The following is a 26,776-nucleotide window of genomic DNA, read 5'->3' as shown; positions in this document are numbered from 1 at the left end:
GTGAGATTACAATGACACTTGCTCACTGAAGATACTGATGCCTGTGAGTCAAGCTGTGCTAAAGGATCACGAGATTCCATCCTGCCAGCAGTCGGGAGACTTCATTTAACTCCCCTTCAACAGAATCACCCAATTCCAGCTGTGTCAGAGACTATGTCTTCCCAAGGCCTCATTTTCTGAGGACTAAAGCTACACTACACTAAATAGACAGCACATATGTACCTCATGGTGTATTTGGAGCTGTACTTCAAGTCCTGCACAAGTCCTGTTCTCCTGAAAACAAAACCAAAATATGACAAGAAGATGTGGACTAGTCAAGCCAACCAGAGCAAACTCTGTTCTCCTGTACGTTGTGCTGTGTTTCATACCCAAGGAGGGGCAGAGGCAGGATTCAGGACGGCCAGGGCTCTGAAAGCACCGTAGGATTAAGCACAGCTTGTTCTCAGCACCCAGCACTGGGCAGCATTGACATGTTCCACTCCTAAAAGAAGAGCTCAAACAGAATTTAAAGCACAAAGTCAAACTGTGAGAGCAATGATGTTGCCTGAGACTGGCACTGACAGAGCAGGGAAGAAAAAGCTTGTGGCGAGCAGAAATGTTGTTCCTCAGTGTGTTAAACCAAGGTCCCTGAGCACCTCTGGTCAAGGTCCAGAGGCAAGTGACAAATGTGAAGGCCACCCCCAGCCAACCCTTCCACCTCGCTATAAAGCGGATCGCAACACCAAGGGACATGCCCGCGCTACTGCCGAGCACAAAACTGCCACTCTTTGCTTACATGGAGCGGCCACATAAATTTCTACCTTACAAAGGGTTTGGAGCCACCTCCTCAAGACTTATTTTATTAGTTTGCGACAAGAAGTCAAAGAAATGCTGTGTTAGAGTTTTAACACTTTGGGAAGTTCTCAGCAAGCTTGGGAGGCTGTGTGTAGAGACATCAGTGTTTATCTTCGAATTTCCTCAGACTAAAATGATGCAAGACATTCAATAAAACAAATACGATCACACACACATAACTGGGTGACTGCACCATGACAGCAAACATCGCTCAAATTTAGCCTTTCCTGACTGTTCATTTTAAATAAAATTTGGTGCTGTACTCCGAAAGATTCTCCAGGTAATCATTTAGGTATTGGAGTTAATATTATAAACACGATTAGTAGTCCAGAACAGCAAAAAACCCAACCAAACAAAAAAACCCAGCTGTCTTTATTCAGTAGCTAACATCAATTACTACTTGCACCTTGACAGTTTCTAAATAGCAGCCATTCTAGTTCAGAAAACGTGTTTCTGCTATGCTGGCTGCAGATGCTAGAAAAAATTAATTTGATATAAGGTACAAACTCTCCCTGAAGGCAAACATTGTCCAACATTAAAACCTTCACTGAATGATCCTTATGAATGTATTGGGAAAGAAATAACTATTTGAAAAAGGTAGTGTCTGAATAGCTTTCTATTAAAAATATCCAATATTACCTTTTTGAGCCATATAACTGAAAAATGGGAAGCCTTGCCCTTCCCCCACATCTTGTGCTAGGGAAAGGTTACTACCTGGCAATGATACAGGCAGTTATTGATTTAAATGATTATGGACCTGAAAAGTTCTTTCCTGTCATTTATTATCCTGTTGTAGTTGCCACCACACTTGTCCAATATTAAAAAAAAAAAAAGCTTAAAAAAAGGGCATTAGAAAAATACTGGTTTTAACTGAAATCCTGCACAGATAATCACCTGATTGTTTCTTCTTGATATAATGAGCTGACAACTGGGCCTCCAAAGGCAGTTTTGCTTTCCTTTCCCCTCTTCTCTGTTGTCTGAAAGAATAAAAGAAATATTGGTTCAGCATCCTGGCTCCCATCCTGTTGCAGTCGTCTCCCACCCCCTCCCCTGCCCCAGAGATGGCATCAGCCCCCTGGAAGCCCCAATTTCACAGCAGAGGGCATCTCATGACCCTACTTGCTCCAGAACAGCTGGATGGATCCCTCAGCAGATGGAATCAACATTCCTCTGAGGGTAGCCCAGGAGGCCACCCAAAAAGCCAGCTTGGCAACCTCACTGTCCCACTCACAAGCCCAAGCGCGCTGCCTCCGCTCGCTCCCAGTCGTGGCCCCTTAGGACCCAAAAGCCGAGCCTCTGTGAGGCAGCATAATGTTCTGTTACTAGATTGCAAAGCTTGCCTTTATAAATCTATTTAATATAGATTTAAAATGAAATTTTATAATGGGCAGCATTTCCAAATGATTTACTCCCAGGAACTCTAGGATTCTGAATGATTCCCACCATAATAGAAATGAACAATTAGAATAATGATTGATCGATACGGAGCTTCAAGCCTACCTTTAAAAAAAATTCAAAAAGGAATAATCCTGCAGCTTGGGATCTTCAATTGGCTGATTTTACATGGGTGCCAGAGCTCCAGAAGTGGCTGAGTGCTGCTGCCTGACAGCTTGGCCCTACCAGGGGTGCAGGGCACCAGCAACCCCAACCCTTCCAAAGGCATCTACTATTCTCAGTCTTCAGGTGAGCAGTCAAAACTGCTTTGCAATTCACAGCAGTAATTCTTTGTAAAACCAGCCCATTCATTGCAATATGTTGCTGTTGATTGATAGTTCTGTGGCAAAAGATTGTCACACCCAGGGTGAATAAAATCTGCAAAGGGAAAGCCATCCCAACCTCTTGCAGTCTCTCAGTAGCTGCAATATGTTGCTTATTACAGCAAAAAGTTACTGCCTTGTCAGAATTCTACATAGGAAGATGTTGATTTTTTGTTAATAAAACATGCTTACATTTGTTTTTCTTCCTGCTCCCTGAGCTGCTTTTGTTTTAAAACAATCTACAGTTTCCTCATAATACATTTAATTTAACATTCTGCACAGTTTGAACCATTCAGTTCCACCTTTCAGCTCTCCTGTTTCAGCCCAAAGCTATAACATTTAGGTTTGTAGATACCACAGACATAAGAGAAAAAATGGAAATTGGCTTTGAAAACTATTCTGTGGCAAGTAGGCTTTCTTTAATTTAGAGCAAAAGATGACACAAAGTTCTCTTTTCCTGAAGGGAAAGGGCTTTGGAGTCTTTAGAGTGCAATGCCCCTCTTAAAACAATTGTTTAGCAGAGAACCTTACTGTCCATCAATTATTTCCACACCAGTTACAAAGAAAATTAATTTCAAATCATCTGCTAGCACATGCAAGAGTTATTCCTACCACGTGAAGCTATACTCACAACTTGCCTCTCCCTTTGATATTGAGGACAGTGGTCAGAAATTACAAAAAGTTTTAATCTATATTCTCTCATCTCTTCCCACTACAGTTTTTGGTTATTGCTTTTTTTCAAAGTCAGAAACAACACTAGAGAAAATACATTTCATCTTTCTAGAGGCAGAAATCGTAAGAAAGGTTTCTTGGATTAAGTTCACCTTCTTTGTACAACCAATGCATTTCTACCAAAGATTAATCACGTTGATTGAGTACACATAAGGTCATCGGGAAACGCAGCGATAAAGGCTTTCCCAAAAAATGCTCAGGCAAAAACTTCTCTGGCTCTTAATCCATATACGAGTTCTTTGTCCAAGTAGCTTTTCTTTCACCTCTTTCACATAGAAACAGGTAACTCTATATTCAACTTATGAATGTTGCACCAAGTTTATTTCATCCCAGCCCTCAATATGTAGAATGAGATTATGAAAAATGTCCAGGAAAAGTCTCTGCTCTCCTAGAATTTAATGTGCACCTCTGCTCTGCAAAGCCATGACAGACAGCACTGGGCTCCACTGCTCATCACCCTGGGGCTTCCCAAGGGGAATCTACCCAGGCTATGCGGAACACTTGCTGCTCCCCAAAACATTAACTCTGCCCCAACACAGACACAAATTAGTTTCTTACCAGCCGCCTTTGATAACTTGCCTATGCCATGAGCTCATCTGCCTGCTTCCAATACCTCTATGGCCCAGTGTGCCAGGGACCCACAATATCTGAGCATAACATGCTAAACTGAGTAATGAAAGAGACAGGACAAAGCAGTTGCTCCTTCCCAACCAGGTCACAGCTACTGCTCTATCAGAATCCAGTTTTTATTTGTCACTCGTACCAAAGAGATCAGTAACACTTTTCCTTCTTAAGTCTCAAGACATTTCTGCAGCAGAAGAGGGCTGGAAAGATATAACTACTATGTGGATCTCAATTAAGCCAGCTCAATTTCTTTCACTGCTGGCAGTGCTGCCCAAGAGCGCTGCAGATATACATGTAACTAATGATAGTTAGGAAATAACATGATCCCAGGCTCCCATAATTTGCAACCTGAATCCGAGAGAGATGACAGCAGCGCTATCCACAATCAGGACCATGTAAGAGAGATGCTGTAGAAAAGACAAAGTTACTGAGGGGTTCACCCTCAGACTACCAGTTAAAAACTGGGGGGATAAAGGAGAATTTGTGACAGCACAGGAAGAAAACTTTGAGGATTGTACTCGAGGGCCAAAGCACAGGCAGTGGCGTGTAAGAGATGTGTGAACAGATTATAGAGAAATGTAAGAGATGCCTTAAGAGGCGCTGGAAATTACGGAATCACAGAATCGACTGGGTTGGAAAAGACCTCAGAGATCATCGAGTCCAACCCTTGGTCCAACTCTAGTCTGTTTACTAGATCATGGCACTAAGTGCCACGTCCAACCTCACTTTAAAAACCTCCAGGGACAGCGAGTCCACCACCTCCCTGAGCAGCCACTTCAATGCCTGACCACTCTCTCGGTAAAGAATTTCTTTCTAATATCCAGCCTAAACTTCCCATGGCAGAGTTGAAGCCCGTGCCCCCTTGTCCTATTGCTGACTGCCTGGGAGAAGAGACCAATCCCCACCTGGCTAGAACTGCCCTTCAGGTAGCTATAGAGAGTGATGAGGTCACCTCTAAGCCTCCTCTTCTCCAGACTAAACAACCCCAGCTCCCTCAGCCTCTCCCCATAGGTCTTATGTTCAAGTCCCTTCACCAGTTGTGTTGCTAATTGCTGTGTTTTCCCCTAATTCTTGCCCATTGATTCTCCGTTGCTTGTGTACAATTAAAGCCAATATCAAAGTCACTATTGCTCTTGACAGTTAACTTTAGCAGGTGGATCTGGTTGACCAAAGCCAGCATCAATCACGGGCAAATTTGTGCTTCAGTATGCAGCATCCGTACTCATTAAGAGACATTTTCAACTCCCCTGACTCCCAATCTGCTCATGGACTGGCACAGGGAACTCCACTAAGCCCAGAATGATCCTTCTCAAATGTCACCAGGAATGCCAGAAGAAAAGCCACACTCCTCTCGGAACAGACAGCAGAGCATCCTCATCCCTGCCTCAGCACACTGTATTTGTCAATAAAAGAGCAGCTTGATTCAAGGTACAATCGCATTTCGACTGGCTGTCACTGACAATGCTGCTCCAGACAGCCCCAAAGCCTGACAACCACTTTCTGAACAAAATGGAAATACAGGGACTAATATTTGCTAACATCATTAATTCATTTTTTTTCTCCACTCCCCCTTCTTCCTTTATCCACGATGTCAAGATGTATACCTTTAAATTGTTGTCAGCCATAAAACAGACGTTGTGTTCCAGTTCAGAGGTTAACATATAATGACAGACACATTAAAAAACCCTGTCCAGTGCCTCACTGACAATTTCAGCTCCATCTTCTCTTCAATGAGACAGTAGCTCAAACTCACTTATAAGCTTTAACAACATTAAAGTCTAATCATGATTGAAAAATAAAGGAGAAAGAGAAGATAGTTTTATCATAGTAAGCATTATGGAAACTGAAAACAATTAGAGACAAACATTTTCTTTGTGAGGGTTTTAAGTTCACCTTCTATTTTGGTCTTAAAAGCCTCCCATGATCACAGCATGATCCATTTCTCTTCTTGCATTTTTGGAGAGCAAGATAAAAATTATCATGTAAGAGGAAGATCGGTAGTTTTCTGTTGGGGCTTGGTTTGGTGGGCCAACCTCTTGCTGTATCCCTGAAGATGGGACAGAGATTTATTATTTTTCATCTCCAAGCCCAAGATTCGTTTCAGTCCACACAAAACAGGCTACCGCAGATTTAACACAATGGCCCTTCGCAGGGCCCTTGCGATGACTCACTTCAAACTCATGTGCCAGAACTTATAGAGATGCAAGTGAACTTACTATTGGTGATGAGCTAGGACTGAACTGGACCAAACAATACCCAGCTATTTTATATGTAGGGTGAGGGATGCACAACTCACAGAAGTAAAGGTACAGGGAAGTCCTGCAAGATGCCACAGAATAGCAAGAATAGCACAAGTTTCAGGTAAAGCTTTTTTTTAAAGAAATACCATAACTTTGAGTTAACAGAACAGCTAGACTCTAAGCATAGGTTAAATGTAGAGCATCCCAATTTTATCCAGAGCAAAATGAGAACTCTGCCTGGCCAGTTCTGCATGTCTAGACACCCAGCAGAGATAGCTGTTTGGCAAGGTGTTGCCCAGCATTTCTGTCACACCCTCAGTTTCCTCATATCTCACCCTGTCTTTTCTGCACACCCAAAACTTCAAGTAGTTTCATATGCATAGATATCTGAGAAAAAGAGAAACCTGTGAGCAAAAAGGTTCATCTCCTCAAAATATTACACTTATCTTTGAAGTTACACCGACTAATGCCTTGAAACAGTCAAGACTTAAGTTCTTTATCATCACACACCTTGGAAACAGAAAAGTGAGACAACTTAAATGAGAGCTATGCATCAGGATCTCACATCCGAGCCACCTCACTGCACAGAAGAAGTTCTCTCACCTGCTCAGAGGCTACTTATTGTTTTATTTTTCCTTTCCTGGCTCATGTCTCAACTCCCCAAACTACACCTTGGCTGCCATGGCAGGAGACATCCTGTAACCCCATCAGGCTCACGTGAAGGCACAAGTAAATCCCTGAAGTGTGCTGATTGACTCGTAAGTAAGCTGGTATAGTCTCAGGTGACAAGTTTTATGGAAGACACTTCACAGAGTTAAGCCAACATTAGATCTCAAGGCCTGCTCTGCTGGCCACCACGTCCCTGTAATGCTCTGGATTAACATTTCTGGACACAATTTGAGGAGTGAGGATTATTACGGAGGCAACAAGAAAACAAAGTCTCCTAAAGTTTCAGGCACTCGCCTCCCTCTGTGCCATGGCCTGGCCATCCCCTGGGAAGGGACCGTGGGCAGACACTAATGGTATTTGACAGCAGCAATTACACGCAAGGCTGGAGATTAGAAGCTCGTTAATTGTGTGTGCCATAATTGCTGCCGTCTTTTCCTTTGCTAGTTCAGGCCAGTGCCAGGAGAGCCAAGGGGAGGAGAGTGTGCTCCACCCCAAATGCAGGTGGTCCGAAGATGAGAGCCCTTGGACAGGGAGATGTCCCCAACACGGCGGGAGGCTCCTGACCCCAGAATAATGCGGCATGGCAGCTAATGAAGCATGAAATGAGGACAATGTCCTCTTCCAGAGGTATTTTCCACCTGTATCTTTACAGCTGGGCTGAACTTCATCCTACCTGCAACAGGTGGGGAGGGAAATATTAACCCTTCAGAGGTGATGCTACTAAAAGGATTTTTTTTTGCCATCTATAAAATTAAGCAGTGTATTAAACACTTGAACAGGACTAATAAAATCCTCCCTTCTCCACCAAAATGCATGAGCTCAGCATTTCCCCCCACTCTTTACAGGCTAGCAGAGGCCAGTTATATCTAAACAAGATAAAAATCCAGCCCAGCAGAGGACAGCCTCCTTGGGATACTCTGCTGCAAAGCCACCTTTCATGAGAGGCTGCTGTCCCCCCTGCACCAGCCGTATTAACAGCAGTCATAAACAGACTATTTTAATATTCTTCTCTCAACAATCCTTCTTGGCTCCCGGCAGCAGCTGGGGGAGAGTGTGCACATGACTCAGCACCTGGAGCCTTTTCAAGAGACCAGGACCTGTACAATTTGAGCACGGTGTCCTATAAAAACCAGCAGTGTGCTCCACAGGATAACATGGGGAGGGTGAGTTGGTTGTTCTAAATATTGCAGAGAGTTTAGTTCACATTCCATTAATGGCTACATTAAAAAAAAAAAATCTGGTTCTTTTAAATCTCATTGTAGAATTTCCTTTTACAAATGTGATCTAAGGGTAAATATTTTCCAGATTAGATTAAAAAAAATAAAAACAAACATACTATAATAGATTGTGCTGCATAGCTAAACAGCACTGATCTAAAACAAGGCTTGTAGATTACTCATTGAGCCTATAACCAGTTAATAACTTCACCATAATCACAGTTGGAAATTAGTAGTAAAGACAGCCAGGGGAGGGGAAATTAATGTAAAATGCTTAATGTAATTTTGAGCAAATTTTATGCCGGCTAGTAGCTGTGATTTCATGACTCACGATAAATTAACATATGCATGGAATGAAATAATATGCACAATCAAAAGACAAAACGCAGTGGCTTTTGGAGTTGTTTTTTTTTAATGGAAAGACATAGTAGGCGGCAAACACGAGACTGACAGCAGACTCCTTCCCTCATCGCCTTTTCGCAGACTCTGCAGTAAATAGACTCCCAATGCCTGCAGACCAAAGGCTGAAGCAGGTGGGATGTTTGCAGCCTTCCAGCCAGAGGCAGCTTGTGGAAATAGGGAGCTGTCACAAGGGGAACACAGAGCATTGCATTGGCCACCCTGGAAGCTAGCAATCACCTCTGCCACAGCGCCCGTACCAAAATCCACCAACACCCAGGCAGAGGGGATCAAGCACACATACAAACACAGCCCATACTGTAATAGCTGTGGGGTTTTTTTTGTCAACAGAAGATAGTAATTTATATAGATTTACATAGATGTTCCTGTAGGCAAGAAATATAGAATAATTTTGGTTGGAAAAGACCTTTACAATCATTCAGTCCAACCGTTAACCTCACACCACCAAGTCAACCACTAAACCATTTTGTCAAGAACCTCATCCACATGTCTTTTAAACCCCACCAAGGATGGTGACTCCACCACCACCCTGGGCATCCTGTTCCAATGCCTGAGAGCAATATTTCCCAATATTGAATCTACATCTCCTCTCGTGCAACTTGAGGCCATTTCCTCTCATTCTATCAGTTCTTACTTTGGAGAAGAGACCAACATGCTCCATGCTCCAACCTCCTTCCAGGCAGTTCAGAGATCAGAAGGTCTAATCTCAGCTTCTGTTCTCCAGGCTGAACCCCCCAGGTCCCTCAGCTGCTCCCATCACACTTGTGCTCCAGACCCTTCCCCAGCTCCACTGCCCTTCTCTGAATATACTCTGTTCAGAAGATATTCTGAGGCAAACTGGAAATACTGGAAGGCCAAACTTGGGCTAAAACATGCATTCTGAAGCTGAAGGCAGCCCTGACTCTTGAGATCCAAAGCAGTGATAGGACATCAGTCCCCAGCCTGTGTCTTGACACATTGATCCTCTCCTTGCTGGGGTGACACTGGGCCAGACAGCATCACAGCAGCAGCAGAGACCAACCTCCCCATTCACAAAAGGAACGGCTCCAAGGCTGCTTGACCAGCGTCGCTGAAACCTGCTTCCTCCAACAGACCTGTGGTAAAGGCAAAAGGTGGATTTATGAGCTCTGCAGACAGAGGAACTGCAGAATAAAGAGATCTGCACCGGTCCCTGTCCCCACAGACCTGGGTGAAGGGAGGATCAGGGCAGACCCGCAGGAGCAGGAGGTTTCTGGAAGCACAGAGTGTCAGCACCTGCAGGCTCAGCCAGGAGGATTCAGCAGGATCGGGATGCAGTTGCCGGCTGAACAGCCCTCAGTGCTGTGCACTGACCCTGTGTCTGAGCCTCCACACACCTCTGCCTGGGTTAGTTCAGCTAAAAAATACTTATAAGGATGCTCTAGAGACATGTAAGGAGTGCCATCTTTCCCTACAATAGGAATAATTCACTACAACAGTATGTAAGTACTAGAATGTACATGCTCTTTTAAAGGATAATTCCTTTTCCACTCTGAGACAAACAGCACTTACAAGACATTAATCAATGTGTTAGCTAACATCCACACAAAATCTTAATCTCTAGTAATTACACTCAATACCTTCTTGATACTTCAGGAAAAAAGCAAGTTAAACATAACCACTTACAGCTTTTCAGTTTGAAAAAGGTTATTTCCGCTAAAGAAACAGCTTAATTATGCTATAGCTTATGTTATACACAAGGTAATTACAGTTCTTTTCTCCTAACCAGAAGCATACGCTATTTTTACTCAACACATTCTCTCTTTTAAACCAGCCTTTACACAGCCATGTGAAGCAGCAGGGTCCATGGACCCTTCCTGTATCTAAATCCTATCAAGTAAATACCTACAACTCCACATCTAAAGAAATCAAGGCATTACATATTCCACAGTAAGGTAAACCCAGAATTTCTACCTAAGTTCCTGAATTTTTTTTTAACAGCCTCTAACACAGCAACTTGAAAGTTCTGCAACAGCAACACCTCGCCTCTGTCAGGTCCATACTGCAACCTCCCCCAACTGGTTTTATACAGTGGAGTTTCAGTACAGAAATGCACCTAACAGGAAAGTTTTGATTGCTGGTAGAGTCACTTATGCCACAATATTGCTCTTTTTTGCTTACAGCCTCACACAGCAGCTTCATAAAAGCAAGCTTTTTCAATGCTTTTTGTTATCCACATTTTTGTTGCTGGAGAGAAGCAGCATTGCTGCTAAAATCTGCAGCAAAAGCAAGCTGCACGTGGCATTTAAAAGGCTGCTTGCCTTGCCAGAAACTGCCACCTCAAGACAGGAATGGCAGAGGGCAACACCTGGTTGCATCTCAGCCACTTCAGCTTGTGCTCTGACATCTTAAATTCAGTCTCGCCCTCTCAATCCCAGACAGAACAAGCAGGTGCTGTGGGATCACACAGCAGCCATGCAAAGCCTGTTACTTCCTGACATCTATTCAGGGGGAAAGAAAAAAGCAACTACGCTCCAGCTGCACAGAAAGTTAGACAATAAAGTACCTTTTCTCATTTTATTACATATTATCATTAAAAACCAATAGTTTTCATATATATGTATATTATATATAAATGTGATTTTTTTTTCTCCAGTTGCCTCTGGGATATCTGGCTAACACGCCGTGTCTTAATCCACCAGTAAGCCAGGAATCAGGACACCGGGATGTCGCCCACATCACTATGCTGCAGCAGCACACTCAGCGTCAGCAAGGCAGAGCTACACCTCTAATTATTCTTTTTCCTGAATACATTCCAGATAGTACAAGATATTTTCTTGAGTTAGAGCAAGATGATGAAAATTAATTCATTGACGTATTCAAAAGGAACAAATATTTCATCTTCACTTAAATGTTCAACCACAATCACTGTATCGGTAGCCAAAAAATGATGAACCCCCCAATTTCTTGCCTGCAATTCCAGAAAAGAACTACTGTGACATCAAGTAGCTGCAAGAGAATATATTATGCTGCTCACAGTACACTAACAACATAATGCATCAGCGCTGCTGGATCTGAGCTGGAAAAATAGGGGCTAACATCATTACAATCAAAAGTTAATCCTTACAGAGGTAGCAAGATTGTGTAGTTAACATATAGTATGTTTTTAGCGAGATCAGGCAGCTTAAGAGGAGGGAAAGAGACGAGATATAAACTCTTGTAATGATCATTCTTTCCTTTGAAGAAGATCAGGAACATAGAAACATGGGCATCCTCTGTATAGGATTCCAGTGCAGCTTTCAATACACAACTGTCTGCATTGCTGGTTTGCTTTCTGAAGTTCAATCTTTCTAAAATACAGGCTTGCAGCTTGGCACTGTTGTATTTCAATCAATCGCTTGAACAAGGATTGCAATGTCATAAATAAAAGGAGCTGAGGCCATAAATTTCTACGGAGATGTAAAATCAAAGAGAACAATCCAACAGACTCCCAGGGGGTGGGAGCCTGACACATATTCCAGCTGTTTATATTTCTACTATGAGACACTTGTTCATTTTAACTTTTTCACTTCTGCACCGCTTCCCAGAGCCACAATTTCAAAAAACTGGAAAAAAAAAATCTCACTCTGGACCTGGCATTTTGGTTTGTGCACTGCAATAAAATGCAGCCACAGAAGACAAAAAGCCCTGTAATTTATCTAGCTTATCCACGGGTAAAATCCCAGACCACCGTGGCTGACAGCCTCACCAGCACAGCACCCCGGCTGCCAGTTACTTGCTAGAAGAAAACATCCTCAGGACATCTCTGACAACTCCATCCTCAGGCCACGGGCTCAGGGCAAACCACCGCCAGCTCCTGTCACCGCTGTCATCATTAAAAACACAAGTTACATGTGCTGTTTTATTAATCCCCTCCCTCACTTAAATAGCCCACAGGACGGCAGTGTTATCTTCACAGTACTGCCCATGAGCCTGTGCTGCTTTTAAAAGCAGTTAAATGTAAATAGGAAATGGAATTTGATTTGCTGCTCAGAGCATAACAGTCTGTATCACAAAGCAGGTGGGCAACACACTACCTGTTACTCAGTGCGCCAGAGCTGAGCTATCTCACATGGAATAAAATTGATAAACAGTTAGATGTGCAAAGACAGGTACAGAAAGGTAGCAAATAACCTATGGACAGCTTTGTTTATGAGTAGGACCTATATCAAGTACTTAAAGCATCAGCATACTTCCCTCATGAGAAGGTACAGAGAAGGAAACGATGCAACACTATCTGCCTTTATTGCAGAAGAACAGGGAAATCTAGTTCATGTTTGTCATGGGATATTTTACAGTCTTGCATAGCAAGACCAAGAAAACATCCCCTTCCTAGTAAGGAAAAAACCCAGTTCTGAAAGCACACTCCAAAATCAAAACACTGAAGGCCCAATTTGTGCAGCTAACAACCTGTCATTTTTCCCAACATGGATAAAATCATGTGGGGGTTACTCTGCCTGCAGCCTTGCACATATGAGTAAGGCGCACACAACCTGCGAGCTCTTGTCAGACCCGCATGGCACCGATTACTCTGTCCCACAGGAAGGCTGCATCTACTGTTAGTTCTGCTTGGACACTACAGACTGTCCCTTGCACAGTTCACAAAAAACCCAACTCTGCGGTTTGCCCAAAGCCAGAGGACATTGCAGTCTTACTTGCCCCACAGCCAGAAGCCTGGGGTGGATCGTTTTGTTTTGTTCTTAACTTCAAGTACTTCCTTTTCTGTTAAAAGAATTAAAAGGGGAAGAGCCTGATTAGAGCTTATGAATAACCTCAGTGATCTGCTTCTTCCAATGTGGTCACATCCACTGAAAGAGCTTTCAAAATATATATGTATATATAGAGCAAACAGTGCAGTTTGTTTTCTGCATTTTGGAACAATTTTTCTTCTTAAGTACAACTACTGACACTCGGGTAAAGACAGAACAAACATGGAACATGAAATTCACCAAAGGTGAGATGACACAGAAGGATCTGTACAAACCAGAGAAGAAACAGGAGCAGTGATGAGCAAAACCAGCTCGCAGAACACAGGAGGCTCCTCTCCCCAGTGTTCTGCATTAGCACAGCACAGGAACACAAGCTTTAAGGAGCACAGCCATAATTTGATTAGTCCCCACTTTACACGATGCCATTAAATTGCTTTTATACCACCCTATTTTCCAAGTTTTTGACCTCTCAGTCTAGCAAGCTGTACATTGAGAATTTACCCAAAGTAACCACACAGCGGGTACATGAACACACTGTGGATCCTCAAAGGCAGGGACCCAAACAGGTCTGTTCCCTTCCCCCTTGTAATCCTGCCCACACCGCTCTGCTGCTCTTCCCCAACCACAAACCGTGGCTGCTCGGGCAGATTATCAAGGGAGACATCTGTTTGGGTGGGAGACAAAACAGAAAAACACAATGGGTGCGCTCATTTTGTTTACAGGCCACATTTCCTTTTCCTAATGCATTTCTTAATTTCCTGAAGAAATTCCATCAACCTGAAGTGCTAACCAAGAAATCCACCACTTTCAGTCTGAAACTACAGTGTTATTTACCATTCATTAATATAATGCTTAGAAGCTGACCAAACATAAAACCTGTAAACTGCAAAAGAGCAAAGCTTCTTGCTCCAGACCTGAACAGGCCAGATTTGAACAATGAGGCCAAGTTTAAGAAAAAATTAGGTTTGGATTTTTAAATGCTTGTTTTAACAATGTTGGATACACAGTTTGTATTTGAGTCACTACAGAAATTTTAAGCTGCCTTGGAGATACTACTTGAATACATGAGGCTCATCGATTTAAATCTGTCATTAAAATATTTCAGTGACACCTGCTGCAACCTACAGAAAGCATATGTACAAGCTCAACTCTTCTGCCAATCTGGAAATTGTCTCTCCTGCTTTGCACTGTATCCTCAAATTGCAAATTCTCTTTTCCACCTTCTAGTTTCAACTTGCTTGTAGCATTTAAACCGTGACAGAGAAAGGTTATTTCAACAGAAAGAAGGGGGGATGGAGCCCAGCCCTGTGCAAAGGGTAACTGGCTACCCACCTTATCAAACATTGCCCCCTGCCGTACTTCTGCAAAAACACCCACTGGCCACTGGGCAAATCAATTTGCTTTTATTCCTGCAAGTTTTCCAGTTTAGCAGACTGCTCTGAGCCTGCAGCAATAGCGCATTTGCCAATTTATTCACTCAATTTTGTTTTCTTTCCCATGAGACCCACTGACCCCGCAGGATCCTCTCCAGGCTGCTCCAAATGCCACGACCCAGTGCTCCTGCACCAACACAGCAATAGAGGTATTTAATTGCTTAGTCCAGTGTACAGAGAAGTAAAATCCTCCTCTACTCACACGAGGCACAGAACAGTAGCGGAAAAACACAGGCAGCTTTCTCCCCTGCAAACATCAGCATTGGAATTTCAAACCTTTGAGAGCTTAAAAAGATGTTTGGTGATTGCCTGTTTTCTTTGAACATGAGCTCTCTTCCCACTTTGCCTTGGAGACATCTCTCTGCTCTTCAGAATTCCCAATACACAACTTTCCTCATTACACAGCAGAAATCTAAGTGCATTCTTGGTGAAGCCAAATCAAACAAGTTAAAATGCCTTTTTAAAAATATAGAAATAGAAAAATCATTAAGTCCTTCTGCAAGTTTCAGCAAATCAAATAGCAAGAAGGCCTCTAGTGTTTGGGGAAGGATGCCACTGAAGTTAGTAGTGTGACAAGCTGTTGAGATTGCAACTGGTAAAAGTGCAATATAAGAAATAGGAAAAGGAAATATTTAGAATCAAGAGATGCCAAAACTGCAATCAGCAAATGGAAAGCTAAAACTGATGAGCAAATCTGGATGCCTTTTTTTTATTATTTATTTTTATTGTTTAAGCTGTGCCATATAACCATCTTGTTACGAGAAACGATCAATAACAGCTCCGAACCGCCTCGCTGCAGTGTCGTGTACGCAGCTCCAGCCACATCCCTTGTGCCACAAACTCAAAGAGACATGTACGACACTGCTGAGCAGAAGAGCTGCTGTCCCGCTCCTGCCTCCAGACCGGCAATGCCTGCGGACAAAACCTCCCATGGCAACCTGAGGTTTGAAAAACTGGATGCTTAAAGCCAACAGGGATTTGTGCCAGAGATTAGAATTTTAGAGTGTGTGAGGGAAGGGCAATACAGCCAGTAAGAACATCTCAAAAACTGCAAGTACTAGAAGTGCTCAGTTATAGTTTCCAAAAACAATTTGCTGCCAGTAAAGCAGGAAGACAATAGGTAAAGGTACGAGAAGTGAAGCCGCTGGGACACAAATACCTCTCTACAGGACCCAAAGCAGTGGGAGGTGTTGATGGCTTGAAATGCTCCTGTTTAAGGATAGAGCATGCAAAAGAATTGCTTCATAAATTATTCCCTGTTCTGGAGGAAGAGTGAATAGACTTGAAGGACAGGTGATGTCTCTGAAATATGTAAATAGAGCTGAGCTAGTCCAAGCAATTCCTTTTGCACTGCCTGGAACTTCAGACTGAAAGGAATGACTCACAAGAAAGAACAAGAAACAAAAGATGCACTAAACAGTAGAAAATGACGAAGGAAGACTGCATCGAGAGGAGAATGGAGACAAGCGTGGAAAAGTCAAGTCCTGGCCCCCTCCTAACAGCTGCTCTTGGGAAAAGGAACAAAACAACCCATGACACAAAAATACAGCCAGACTGTGCCAATGCAGGAAGATATAACAGCAAAGCACTCAGAAAGACAATTGTGATTATTGGTTCTAGACGTAAGGTTTCAAGACAAAAGCAGCAAGGAGATTCCTGCACAAATGTAAAGACGATGCATCGCATCTCACCTCACTATCCTTTAGGTTCTTTGCTATTTTGAAGATTTCCCAGCAAACAAAATTGCTGAAAAGAAATACATCTTGATAATTTCTTTCAAGGTTTCAGACAAAGCTCTGAAAAAAAGATTAGGCATGACTACCAGACAACCTGTTGGCAGAAAGGGTGAAGAGGCACCCAACCCGCATTGGAAATAGCCACAGAGACAAACCAACAAATGCGCTGCTGCTGTCAAAAGTGGCATTCCAGCTTCACAGAGCAGAGAGCAGTTGTGCTGCTGCCTCTCCATGTCCAGTTGTCTCCTAGTAGAGCGCAGGTTCTCCAAACTCCATGCAGGACTAAGAGGGAAGCAGGTCAGATTTTGGCTGCTATTGGTGTTCTCAGTGCGTCCAAACACATTTGGGGTGCTCCTACTGCATCAGAATGCTTTCACTCTTTTTCCATCCAAAACAAAGATTAATAAATTACAGCAGTTACAGTCTGACACTAAAAATATACCGATACAGACATTGCAAGGTCAATATGAATCAACGAAGAATCAAGAAAAAGGAACAAAGAAGTGAATCTATTTGGACTGCATAAGAAATATCACATTTAGTTCTATTCTATTTATTAAGAAAAATACTGACAGCCTGAAAGTTGCAGAACAGTAGCAAATCTGCTGGAAAAAGAATCTATGAAAAAGATAAGGTGTTCCTAAGTTTTAAATTCTGCACATTTAGTACTAAAAGATCAAGACACTAAAAACCCTTTGCAAATATATGAAACAGGAGACTGAAGAGGATTGGAGCTGACACACAAGAACTACTTCAAGGGATCAGATGGACTCTCAAAGAGAAAGTATGTAGGCAATACTGAGGAAGCTTTACAATAGCAAACCTCGTGAAGTTGCACGATGAGAAATTAAACACCCTTGTAATTACTATTTACAATTCATAATGATCTGAAAGTGAAATTTTCAAATTTGTTCCAAGCACTTTATACTGCTTTTAACCAAACATGGGAGTGTTTCATTCATGACCTACTGAACATTAGAAAAACACAAAGGACCCCAGCAGCTGAGCACATAAATGAGACACAATGACACTGATGAAGCACCTTGTAATGTGCTCACAGATCTTTTCTATAAATACAATTTGAAATTTGAAGACTAAAGTCGCTATTATTTTATCTCCATCCCCTGACACGTGCAACTCCATTTTAAAGAACAGAGCTCCCTCTCGTGGTTCCAGAAGGAGGATTTGGTAGGGGGAACAGCGAAAAAAAAGCGAGTACAGAGCAGCATGAGACACAGAGTGAGAAAACTGACAGCATTTTGGTCATACAGAAGTGGAATTAAAAGGAAGATATGGTAGAAAGGACAGGTGACTTCTTTCAAAGAACCCAATGTTACCTGTACTTTAACGTTAACTTTAAAATTACACTCTCTGCTAATGGAACTTCTCTGCTAAGACTTTCCGCACCTGTGCATATTCCTTCAATGTAAAGTGCTCAGATCTCTCCAACATGTTTCTAGCTCAGTCATAAGCAAGGCAGAGGAAAAGGAAAGAATCAGAACAAGAAACGTGGCACCTGTGCAGCAGTGCAGGGGTAGTAAATCAGATATTGCTCTATGGATTTTCCTCAGCATTATAGCTCTGAGACCACATGGGAAAGAAAATCATTGGCTTTAAAAAGCCAATATATGCACAGTTACATGAGTGAGAGAAGCACAGCTATCTAACCACTGCAACAAAAGCATCTAAAGGAAGAAAATCACATTTATTTAAACCACCTTGACAACCCAGCCCTGCCACCTTCACAGAAACTTCTGTTCATGCTCAGGCATTGCTCTCCTCCAGCGAGCCCACACTTCTTGGATCTGCTATTCTAAAAGGGAGGACAAAGCAATTAATGAAAAAGCAAACATGTGGGTACAATGGCATTACCCAGCAGGGTCTGGTTTCTGCTGAGACCTGCGGACATGACTGCACAAGGACAGCAACCAGAAAAACGTGCTCATGTGCAAACAGCCCTCACATAACGGGAAGAGGGAAGGAGCAGCGCTGCAAACCATTCTCTGTCTGCCACACGGCTTCCTTAAAATATACATTACAACAAAACAAACCCTAACAGATCATTCCACTTTCCAAGCTCTGTAACCACAAGGTCACACCTGTGACAATAAGTACTTCTCCGAGATAAGAAAGTGAAGGGAGTACCCACAGCTAAGCTTAGCACCATGGATGAGAAGTCTTTTTATGAACAGAACCTCTACCCACAAAAATTCAGTGAAGTGTTAAGCATATTTTTTTAAAATTGCTTAATATTCATATGTTTCACTTTACACTGCTGGACACTTTCTTCATTCACAATCATACACGGATTCTTTGTATAGCAGATTGGACAAGAATGTGCACAGCGTGCAGCTGACTTCTGCTGACTGCACTTCACAGCATATAAAACTATTTTCCCCAGGGGCATTAAAAAGAGTTCACTCTAAACGGCAATATTTCTTTGCTGCAAAACCAGGATCCATGCCATGAAACACCAACTAGTGAAAAAATAACAATCACTCTTAAGTCTCCAGAACAGCATCAGAAGACAACTGAGAACCAAGTTCTTGATTCACAGGCTTGTGCTCATGCAAGATTTTGCTTCCAAAGCACAGGACTAAAAAAGAATCAATTTCCTACCATGAAAAGAAATCACCATGCCTGCAGCTTTTTGCTATTAGTGAAATATCTCTATTCTATCCACAGTCAAAGGTAATACTTTTTCTAAAGAGCAATCCTCTTTAAAAATTGTATTAAAATCAGTCTATAAACAGGGACATATCCTTAAATATTCAATCAAGTAATAAACCTGGAAGATGAAAGACAGATTAATTAAAATGACAGTACAGTCTCTCTATAACACACACATACAGGACTTACAAATACACTTGTTATGTTGGAGTACCTAATCATAATCAGATTTGGTAATTTGCTGCATCGAAACAAAAAGGAAACATTTTTAGAATTGATCATTCAGTTCATGTTACTTTCATGGAGATTACTTTGTATTGATCAACATTTAAATAGTAGTTGAAAAGAGAAAGATGAGAAAAGGATAAAAGTATCTTTACATGCTAAATACAGCATGAACCAATAAAAGCAAAATAAATTAGATCACTATAGTCAAACCAACCCTGTGCATGCGCTCCCTGTAATGAAGATAATTATGAATGAAAGAGATGGTTCTTCATGTCTCAGTCATAACAAAAGGAGAGTTTTAAAAATTAATTTAGACTTTAATGTGCTTAAAAATGAAGCTTGCCGTGTGGAAATTAAAATCGGTGCGAAGCTGAACCATCGTTAGGTTTACAAAGAGACACGCCGGTTTGTTCTCTGAACAGTATTTTCACATTTCCTACCTGTGGATTCCAACTGGGGTCCAGTTTTTTCACTGTAGCAACATACTCCTGCATGGCTTGATGAGGGCTGGTGTCTCCCAGGGCTTTCCAAGCCTCCCTAGGAGAGAGAACAAAACATCAGCAAGCCGCTCGGAGACAGTGCAACGCTTTTTCATAGTGTCATTGGTGGAACCCACTGAGCAACTCATTCTAAGCACTTTCAGGGTGTGCAAACCCACCTTTCATTCAGCTTGAAACTGTCAACTTTTCTCTGAAGCCACAAGTGGCCACTATCAGTGCAGCACTCGGCTGCAGAAGGATCTTTTGGGGGATCCTGATCCAGGCTGGAACACTGTTTGTGTTCTAAGTAAAGCTGTAGCTAAGTTCTGTTGCATGCAGGCTAATTCTGGATGAACAAGTTAAATGCAAGAGTCTGGTATTTCGTGTCTGCATCAGGCAGAGCAACAAACATTTCCCTATTAAAGAAAGGATTTTAAAGCCAGTTCAGTGTCAGGCTCTGAGTTGACATTCTCTAGGTCCAGAGTCTGCAAACAGATGAGACAAAACACAGCAAAAAGTAGAACCAGAAATTGCTAGGAATCCTCTTACCATTTCTGCTTTCCCTCAAAATCAAAGAAGCCTGGCTTGGGAGTGTTACAGGTTCCACATTTCACCTAAAGAAAAAAAATTCCTTCTGTTAGAATAAACCAGAGGGAAGGAGACTTGCATAAGGAAATACCGAGTTCTGACAGTTTCAGGGTAATTTTGTTCTTGTGCCAGAGGAAAGGCTTTTGAGGTGAAAGAACTGACACAACCCCACTTTACCCTCACTTTGGATCTCTCAGTTATTAGCACCTCTGCGTCCTTGTGTTTTCTTTGCATGATGCAAAGGAAGCAGTTTTTTTTATGCAGCTCATTTCTTTTGCATGCATTACCAAACAGAGATAACCAGCAAGTGATTTCTCACTTAATGTTATGTTTATTACCCAGCCAAATACATCATCCTCCACCAGTATCAAGAAAAATCCTGTTGATTAGGGTTCCTACAGAACTAATGATTCATTAAGGCTGAGATTTGCCTGCTTCTGCACAAAGCTCAAGTAAACCAACTTTGCTTAATTATTTTCAAGGTGCTCTGGAAGGCAAGGGGACAAACTGTGTGCCAAGGAGTGCCAAGTAGCTTCTGGATTTGCTCTGAAGTACCTGGCTGCATAGGTACTGTGAGTGCTGGAGATGAACCAGGCTGTCAGAAGCAAGCCAGAAATTAAGAGGTGAGGGACAAAATCAGAAATAAAAGGAAACGAGACAGAATTGCTGGATGGATGTATGGAAAAAAATTAATCTTATAGCCAGTGTAAAATGGAGTTGGTGCCAACAGGATTCAGGTATTTTTCCATAGGGTGGGGAAGGGATGGGACCAAGTCCTTCCTATCACTGCAGGGAAGTCTCTGACAGAGGCTCCCAAAGCACAACCACAATCCTGCGGTAACACCAGCGCTGACAAATGTCTCAAGAACAGAGCAATCAGCAGGTTGAGACGTGGGCAAAAGAGATATTTTGTTCAAATCAGCTCAGGGGAACATGTAAGTGAATGGGCCTCTGTCCCTGCCTGGGAAGGCAAAGGAATACAGGCTAGGACTCACCAGATCTGGCTGGTATCTGTGCCTTTTCTCATTGAAAATAAAGCCTTTTGCACACAGGTGTCAGAGGTAAAATGAATCTAACTGAAATAAAAATATCATTGTGATAGGGAATGAATTTGCACAAAACATGGGATTTTATTTATTTATTTATTTTTAAATGCAAGTGCTATCTATGCCCCAGGGCTGATGGATGAAAGACTGTAGTAGCCAGAAGAGAACCACAGCTCCAAATGCAACAGCCCCTGGGAAGTAGTTATCGAAGCACATCCCCGTAATGCACGGTATTTAAACAGACCCTGGAGATGAACACCGATGTGTTCTGGAGGTGGGCAAAGGCTGTGGGCTGAGCATTTTGTCAGCCAAGCAAAACTAGACCACAGTCATCAATTGTTTTATGAAATATGCTCCGGCGTTCAGGCAGGTGAAACGCTTAAATCAACTAACAATTCTTCACCTTAACAGGGTGGGGATTTTATGCCGAGGATGGAATTGTTAATCAGGCTTTAAAGAGAGCATGCCCATGCTGAGAGATATTTATTAGTTACACTATATTTTCATTAAAAGTGTTAAAGGATATGAGTGACTGTAACTGAAATTAATTTTCTGTACATCTGACTGTCTCCCAGTGAGCAATTCATTCAAATTAGAACATCTTAGCTGGTTTTTAAAACAACATATCGCATCTCATGGAGAAATAGGAGTTAACTGTTGCTAGCCCTTTCTCCTATAAGTCAGTCACAATTCATGTTGTAATGTAAATGTCTCCTGTGCTCAGACATGGACTGGACTACTTGTTTTAAAAAATAAAAACATGGAAATAAAATGCAAATTCATTATCTGTACAGAAAATGCCTGCTTGGCATTTCTTTAGATCACCATCTAATGTCCAAGAAATGGCCAAGTTGGATTAAAAAAACTCATCTGTTTTAATATTAATTTTCCACTACCATCATCAAAATACAACAGCAGTTTTCTTTCTTTAGATCTGGCATTCAAAGGCTGTTCCAGCAAAGACTGTTAGTAGCATCAACAGTAATACAAATCAAGGAACAGTAGTTAAATTTCATCCATCAAGAGGGGAAAAAACTGCACTTGTGCCCTGTTTGCTATTTTAAGGTATATTAAAAAGGCTTGCAGTGGCTTTGCTGGAAAGAAGAAATGTTTTGGCTTCCCTCTTTTTGCTGCAAGACTCCATAATGCATCAGAAACCAACCATGAATCTGTCATTAAAAGAGTCTGAGCCTGACAGCTGAGGAAGGGGAGTTTTACCTAAATACACCACTGCTGACAAATAACTGGGGGCAAAATTCTGTAAAAGACTCTGTGTTCATGCTACTTCCCTGGAGGACCTCAAAAGCTGTTTTTCTTCATAACCAGCAAAAAGACAAAAGCCCATATTAGTATTTCAAGTCAAGAGTTTCTCATTCTGTGTCCACAAAGTAATTACTGATGGTCTCCAGAGGGCTGACTGGTCACTTGATGCTTAGCTCTCCTCATTTACAGTTCATCAGCTGCATTAAAAAAGAAGAAGACAGCCAGAATGCATTAAATACTTTCCCAGTATTGCTTCTGTGTGCAGAGTCACCCGCAGGCATTATAGTCATGAATCGTACAAAGATGACCCAGGCAGCTCCAAATGGAAAGTGTCTGCAGACGTCTCCATTTGCGGCCAAATTAGAAATTTGGATGGAACCTTCACCTGAGAGCTGAAGGTCACAACATTCAGAAGAAAAGTGCTCAGACAGACAGATGCTCACATCCCCATACAACTTCACCTGCTGGTCCAGACTGTGAGGATCCTACTCCACCACCTCATCCTGGTGAGGGGGATTTTCCCCCCTCCCGGGAAAACTGCTCTTTGCTAATTTTTTAACCAATATATTTGTACAGCAGGGAGCTCTGTCCAAATAGTCTTACCTAAGTCTTGTGAAGTTAATAATATATGCAGCCACTCTATGGAGTAAAAACAAGAACAGAACTCACCTCCACAGACAGCAGGACTCAGTTTTAACTGTACACAGGCCAAGCAAGCTGAATTTCTTTGGCACGACAGGAATCCTTACCCGTTCCTGCCCAAAGCTCTGCCCCATACCATGGAAAAGCCCTGTACTCAACTGACTGAAAGTGTAAGAACAAGCAGACATCAACCACAGAAGTCAAGTGGCTGTTACGTCCCAGAGAGAGTGACACTGGTGATACCAGCTCAGCACCATTATGCTGTTCTGTGCAAAAGGAACCTGCAGGCAGAAACTCCCACATTCAGGGAAGATTTGTGGCCCCACATTCTACAATATCTGAAAGACATCATGCAAAAAGGGGATTATATACTTGAGCCTACACCCAGAGAGAACACAAGCCCTGTTTTGCCAGGGGCACTGTGTTTCCAGCTTGCTTGCACCCCACAGCATTTACTTCAGCAGTGGCACATCCTCCTGACAGGGTAGGTTTTATTTTTTCAGTCCAATAATTTCCAGCAAGTTCCAAATTCGCTCTCCTCTCTGAATGACAGCCACTGCATTGGTCTCCATTACTACAATTCCTGAACCTCTGTTTGTTGTGTCCTCAACACAACAAGCAAGCACTGTCTTCCTTTCATCACTACAGACTCAAGGCAAAGACAAGCAATTTGCCCAAAGCCACAGAGAAAGCAGGGGGAGAAACAGAAAAATCAATCCCAGTCCAGAGCCCTACCAACTAGTCTGCTCTTCCTCCTGTTCTGGGGCAGAGTCGTAAACTCAGCAACATCTTCTAAAAATCTCACTGGAGATGACAACTAAGCAATTCTCTTATTTTCAAGTCTCTGACACATAAACAAAATCAGAGAGAAAAGTAATAAAATCCTGAAATGGCCTTCAATAAAAGGTAATAAAACTCCAGGAAAATGCCTATATACCCAAGCAGTCTGAAATAAATAATATACAGTATTTTAACAGAGAGTTCAGCTGTTACTGTCACCTCTTTTATGATAGCACTGTATCTTAAATCAAAGCCCTTAGTGACATAAAACACTAAACTGAGGAAAGACAAGGATGCCAAATCAAGGACGGTGGACAGATCTGAGTCAGCACCTTTTGTGCGTTAGCAAAACTAGTGCCCACCGGAGCAATATATTAGCAGCCCATTATGCATACTGATAGGGCTGCAATAATTAAAGAGGAAAAACTTGCATTAAGCGCCCTGGTTTTGATTTAAAGCACAGAATGCTGCAAAACTCAAAGGTAGCAAAGGGTAATCCAGTAGTAGCTGTGCTGCCAAACTTCTACCTCTGCAGCCAGCGCTGCCCTTTCAAGCACTCGGTAACAGGGACAGCACCTTTCTGGGCAGCCAAAGGCACCGAAGCACAGGAGCCCGGCACAGCCCAAAACCAAGCATCACACAGGCACCTGCTCAGACACGGACAAGGAGGGAGGAGAGGAGGACAGAAATGCTCTGCTCCCCTCAGCTGAGGGCAACTGGAAATCTGCGCTGACACAGCGTTAGTTATCAGCTTTTTGAGACTTGGGCCAAAACTGTTGTGAACTAGCTTCTGATTTAAGTGATTTTTAACATTAAGTGCCTTATTGGTCTTGCAGAGCTAACACCAGAAAACCCTCTGGAGTCTGCTGACAATCATGAGCTGATGTTCAGGTAATGCCTTCACATTTCCACCGAGGACAGTCACTAAGTATTTGCTACAGAGTGAAAAATAAGAGGTTATTTGCAACAAGTCTCCTGAGAATACAAACAAAACATTACAGAAGAGAAAAAAACACCTTTTCTTTTCACCTCATCCTAGGCATGGTCTTGTTACCATTTGTTATTCTTAAAAGTTCTCCTAGTATTTCTTCTATATCCTCTTTTTTTTTTTCTAAAAAGGGAAAGAGAAACCTGGACACCTGTTTAAACACTAGAAAAATCTGAAAACAAAACCTCACATGACCAGTCCGCTTTTAATACAAATAATGGTCCATAAACCACAGCCTAGGAGCTACTAGCTTGGATGAAAATTAAATATTGCATTACAAAATGAAAGCACTTGCAAGTGGCAGCAGTAGGACAAGGGTGTTCCACATGTGAAGAAAATCATGGGGAAGATGTGCACACCCAACTTTTACTACTAATCCCAACAGGTGGGATTCAGTTTTCAAGTCACAGAATGTTAGGGATTGGAAGGGACCTCAAAAGATCACCTAGTTCAGTCCCCCTGCTGGAGCAGGAACACATCCAGGCAGCATCTTGCCACATACCTGAATTGTACTTGTACTTTTACTCTTCAGTCTTCCAAGTGTAACAATGCTTACAATTTTTCTGTTTCTCCAGGTTAAGTGATTTTTACAGTCTTTTGTATCTGCATTGGTGCTCTTTGGTTTGTTTTACATAATGTTGCTCACAGGAGCTGCAAAAAAGGCACATTGTGCATTCCCATGGGATGCATCCTAGAGCTTGCTCAATTCACAGGGACTGAATAGGAAAAGGAATCACATTCAACATTACAGAGAACCAACCAGTTTAGTTTCCCGGTCTGCTCTAAAGCCCGCCACAGACAGATCTGCACAGGGACGTTCCTGTGCTCGCATCAACCCCCCCAACATTTATTGCTGGGTTATTAGTGATGATCCCTGCTGTTCCTAACAGGGAGGTGGGCCCCACCTGTGCGCTACAAAACCATTCAACCACCTTCTCTAACCCACCCCAGTTGCCTCATGATGCAAGCACATGCCAGGGAGCTATATTACTAGTCAAATTACTCCACAAAGACTCAGTGGCTGCTGGGAGAGGCCACTAACCCACTGGTGACCTGTCACAGCCAAGGACAGGAGCCAAAGCCACCACAGCAACACCAGACTGTGGCTGTCCCGCTGAAACCAAACCAATGTCTTTGCGAAAGAGGCAAGCGGCATTCAGGCCATCCACGCTAACGGGAAAACACGAGGAATGCCAGCAAGGGATTACTTTAGCAGGACCCTGTCCCACCAGACTTCATCCACCTTCAACACAGGTGAAGCACCGAACACTGTGCCAGGCAGAACGCTCCCACAGCCCTCACACAACTTTTCTCACTTGCATAGCCACATTTTGTGCAGTGTCCACAGGCCCCTAGCGAGCCCCAGGCCCGGGCACTCGGGTAGACCAGGCCGCCCCCGCCCCGCTCCTTCCTCGGGCCCCAGGTCTTTCCCACAGCCGCGGGGCTCCCGGTGCCAGGCCGCGGCCCCACTCTCGCCTCACCTGCTTGTAACGCGCATACAGGTAGAGCAGCTGCTCCTTGCTGGCGGCGGGCAGCAGCGCCGGCAGCCGCTCGGCCGCCTGCTCGAACAGCACGGCCAGGTCGCGGCCCGGCGGCGCCGTCCCCGTCTCCTCGGAGCCCGAGCTCGCTTCACCGCCGCTCCCGGCCGCCGCCGCCGCCGCCGCCGCCACCAGCGGGGGCGACGCCATAGCTGCCCGCCGCCCGCCCGGTCCGCGCGCCGCGCC

At 43.0% G+C, this 26,776-nt stretch overlaps 1 protein-coding gene across 5 annotated transcripts in view; it reads right to left on the bottom strand.

Moving 5' to 3' along the window:
- Positions 1-26,776, bottom strand: part of ACBD6 (acyl-CoA binding domain containing 6) — an 84,094-nt gene extending 57,318 nt beyond the window's left edge. For all 5 annotated transcript variants that reach the window (XR_013922446.1, XR_013922447.1, XM_080348959.1 and 2 more), the window contains exons 1-4: positions 26,534-26,776; positions 20,295-20,359; positions 19,707-19,803; positions 1,729-1,811 (exon numbers count right to left, since the gene is read on the bottom strand). Coding sequence is in view for 3 of the 5 variants with exons in the window: in XM_080348959.1 (XP_080205085.1) it covers positions 1,729-1,811; positions 19,707-19,803; positions 20,295-20,359; positions 26,534-26,740 (452 nt within the window). In the remaining 2 variants the exon portion in view is untranslated. The remainder of the gene's footprint in view (positions 1-1,728; positions 1,812-19,706; positions 19,804-20,294; positions 20,360-26,533) is intronic.

Source organism: Nesoenas mayeri, assembly GCF_963082525.1.
Source record: "Nesoenas mayeri genome assembly, chromosome: 8".
Lineage (NCBI taxonomy): Eukaryota > Metazoa > Chordata > Aves > Columbiformes > Columbidae > Nesoenas > Nesoenas mayeri.
This window is presented reverse-complemented; position numbering and strand designations above follow the sequence as displayed.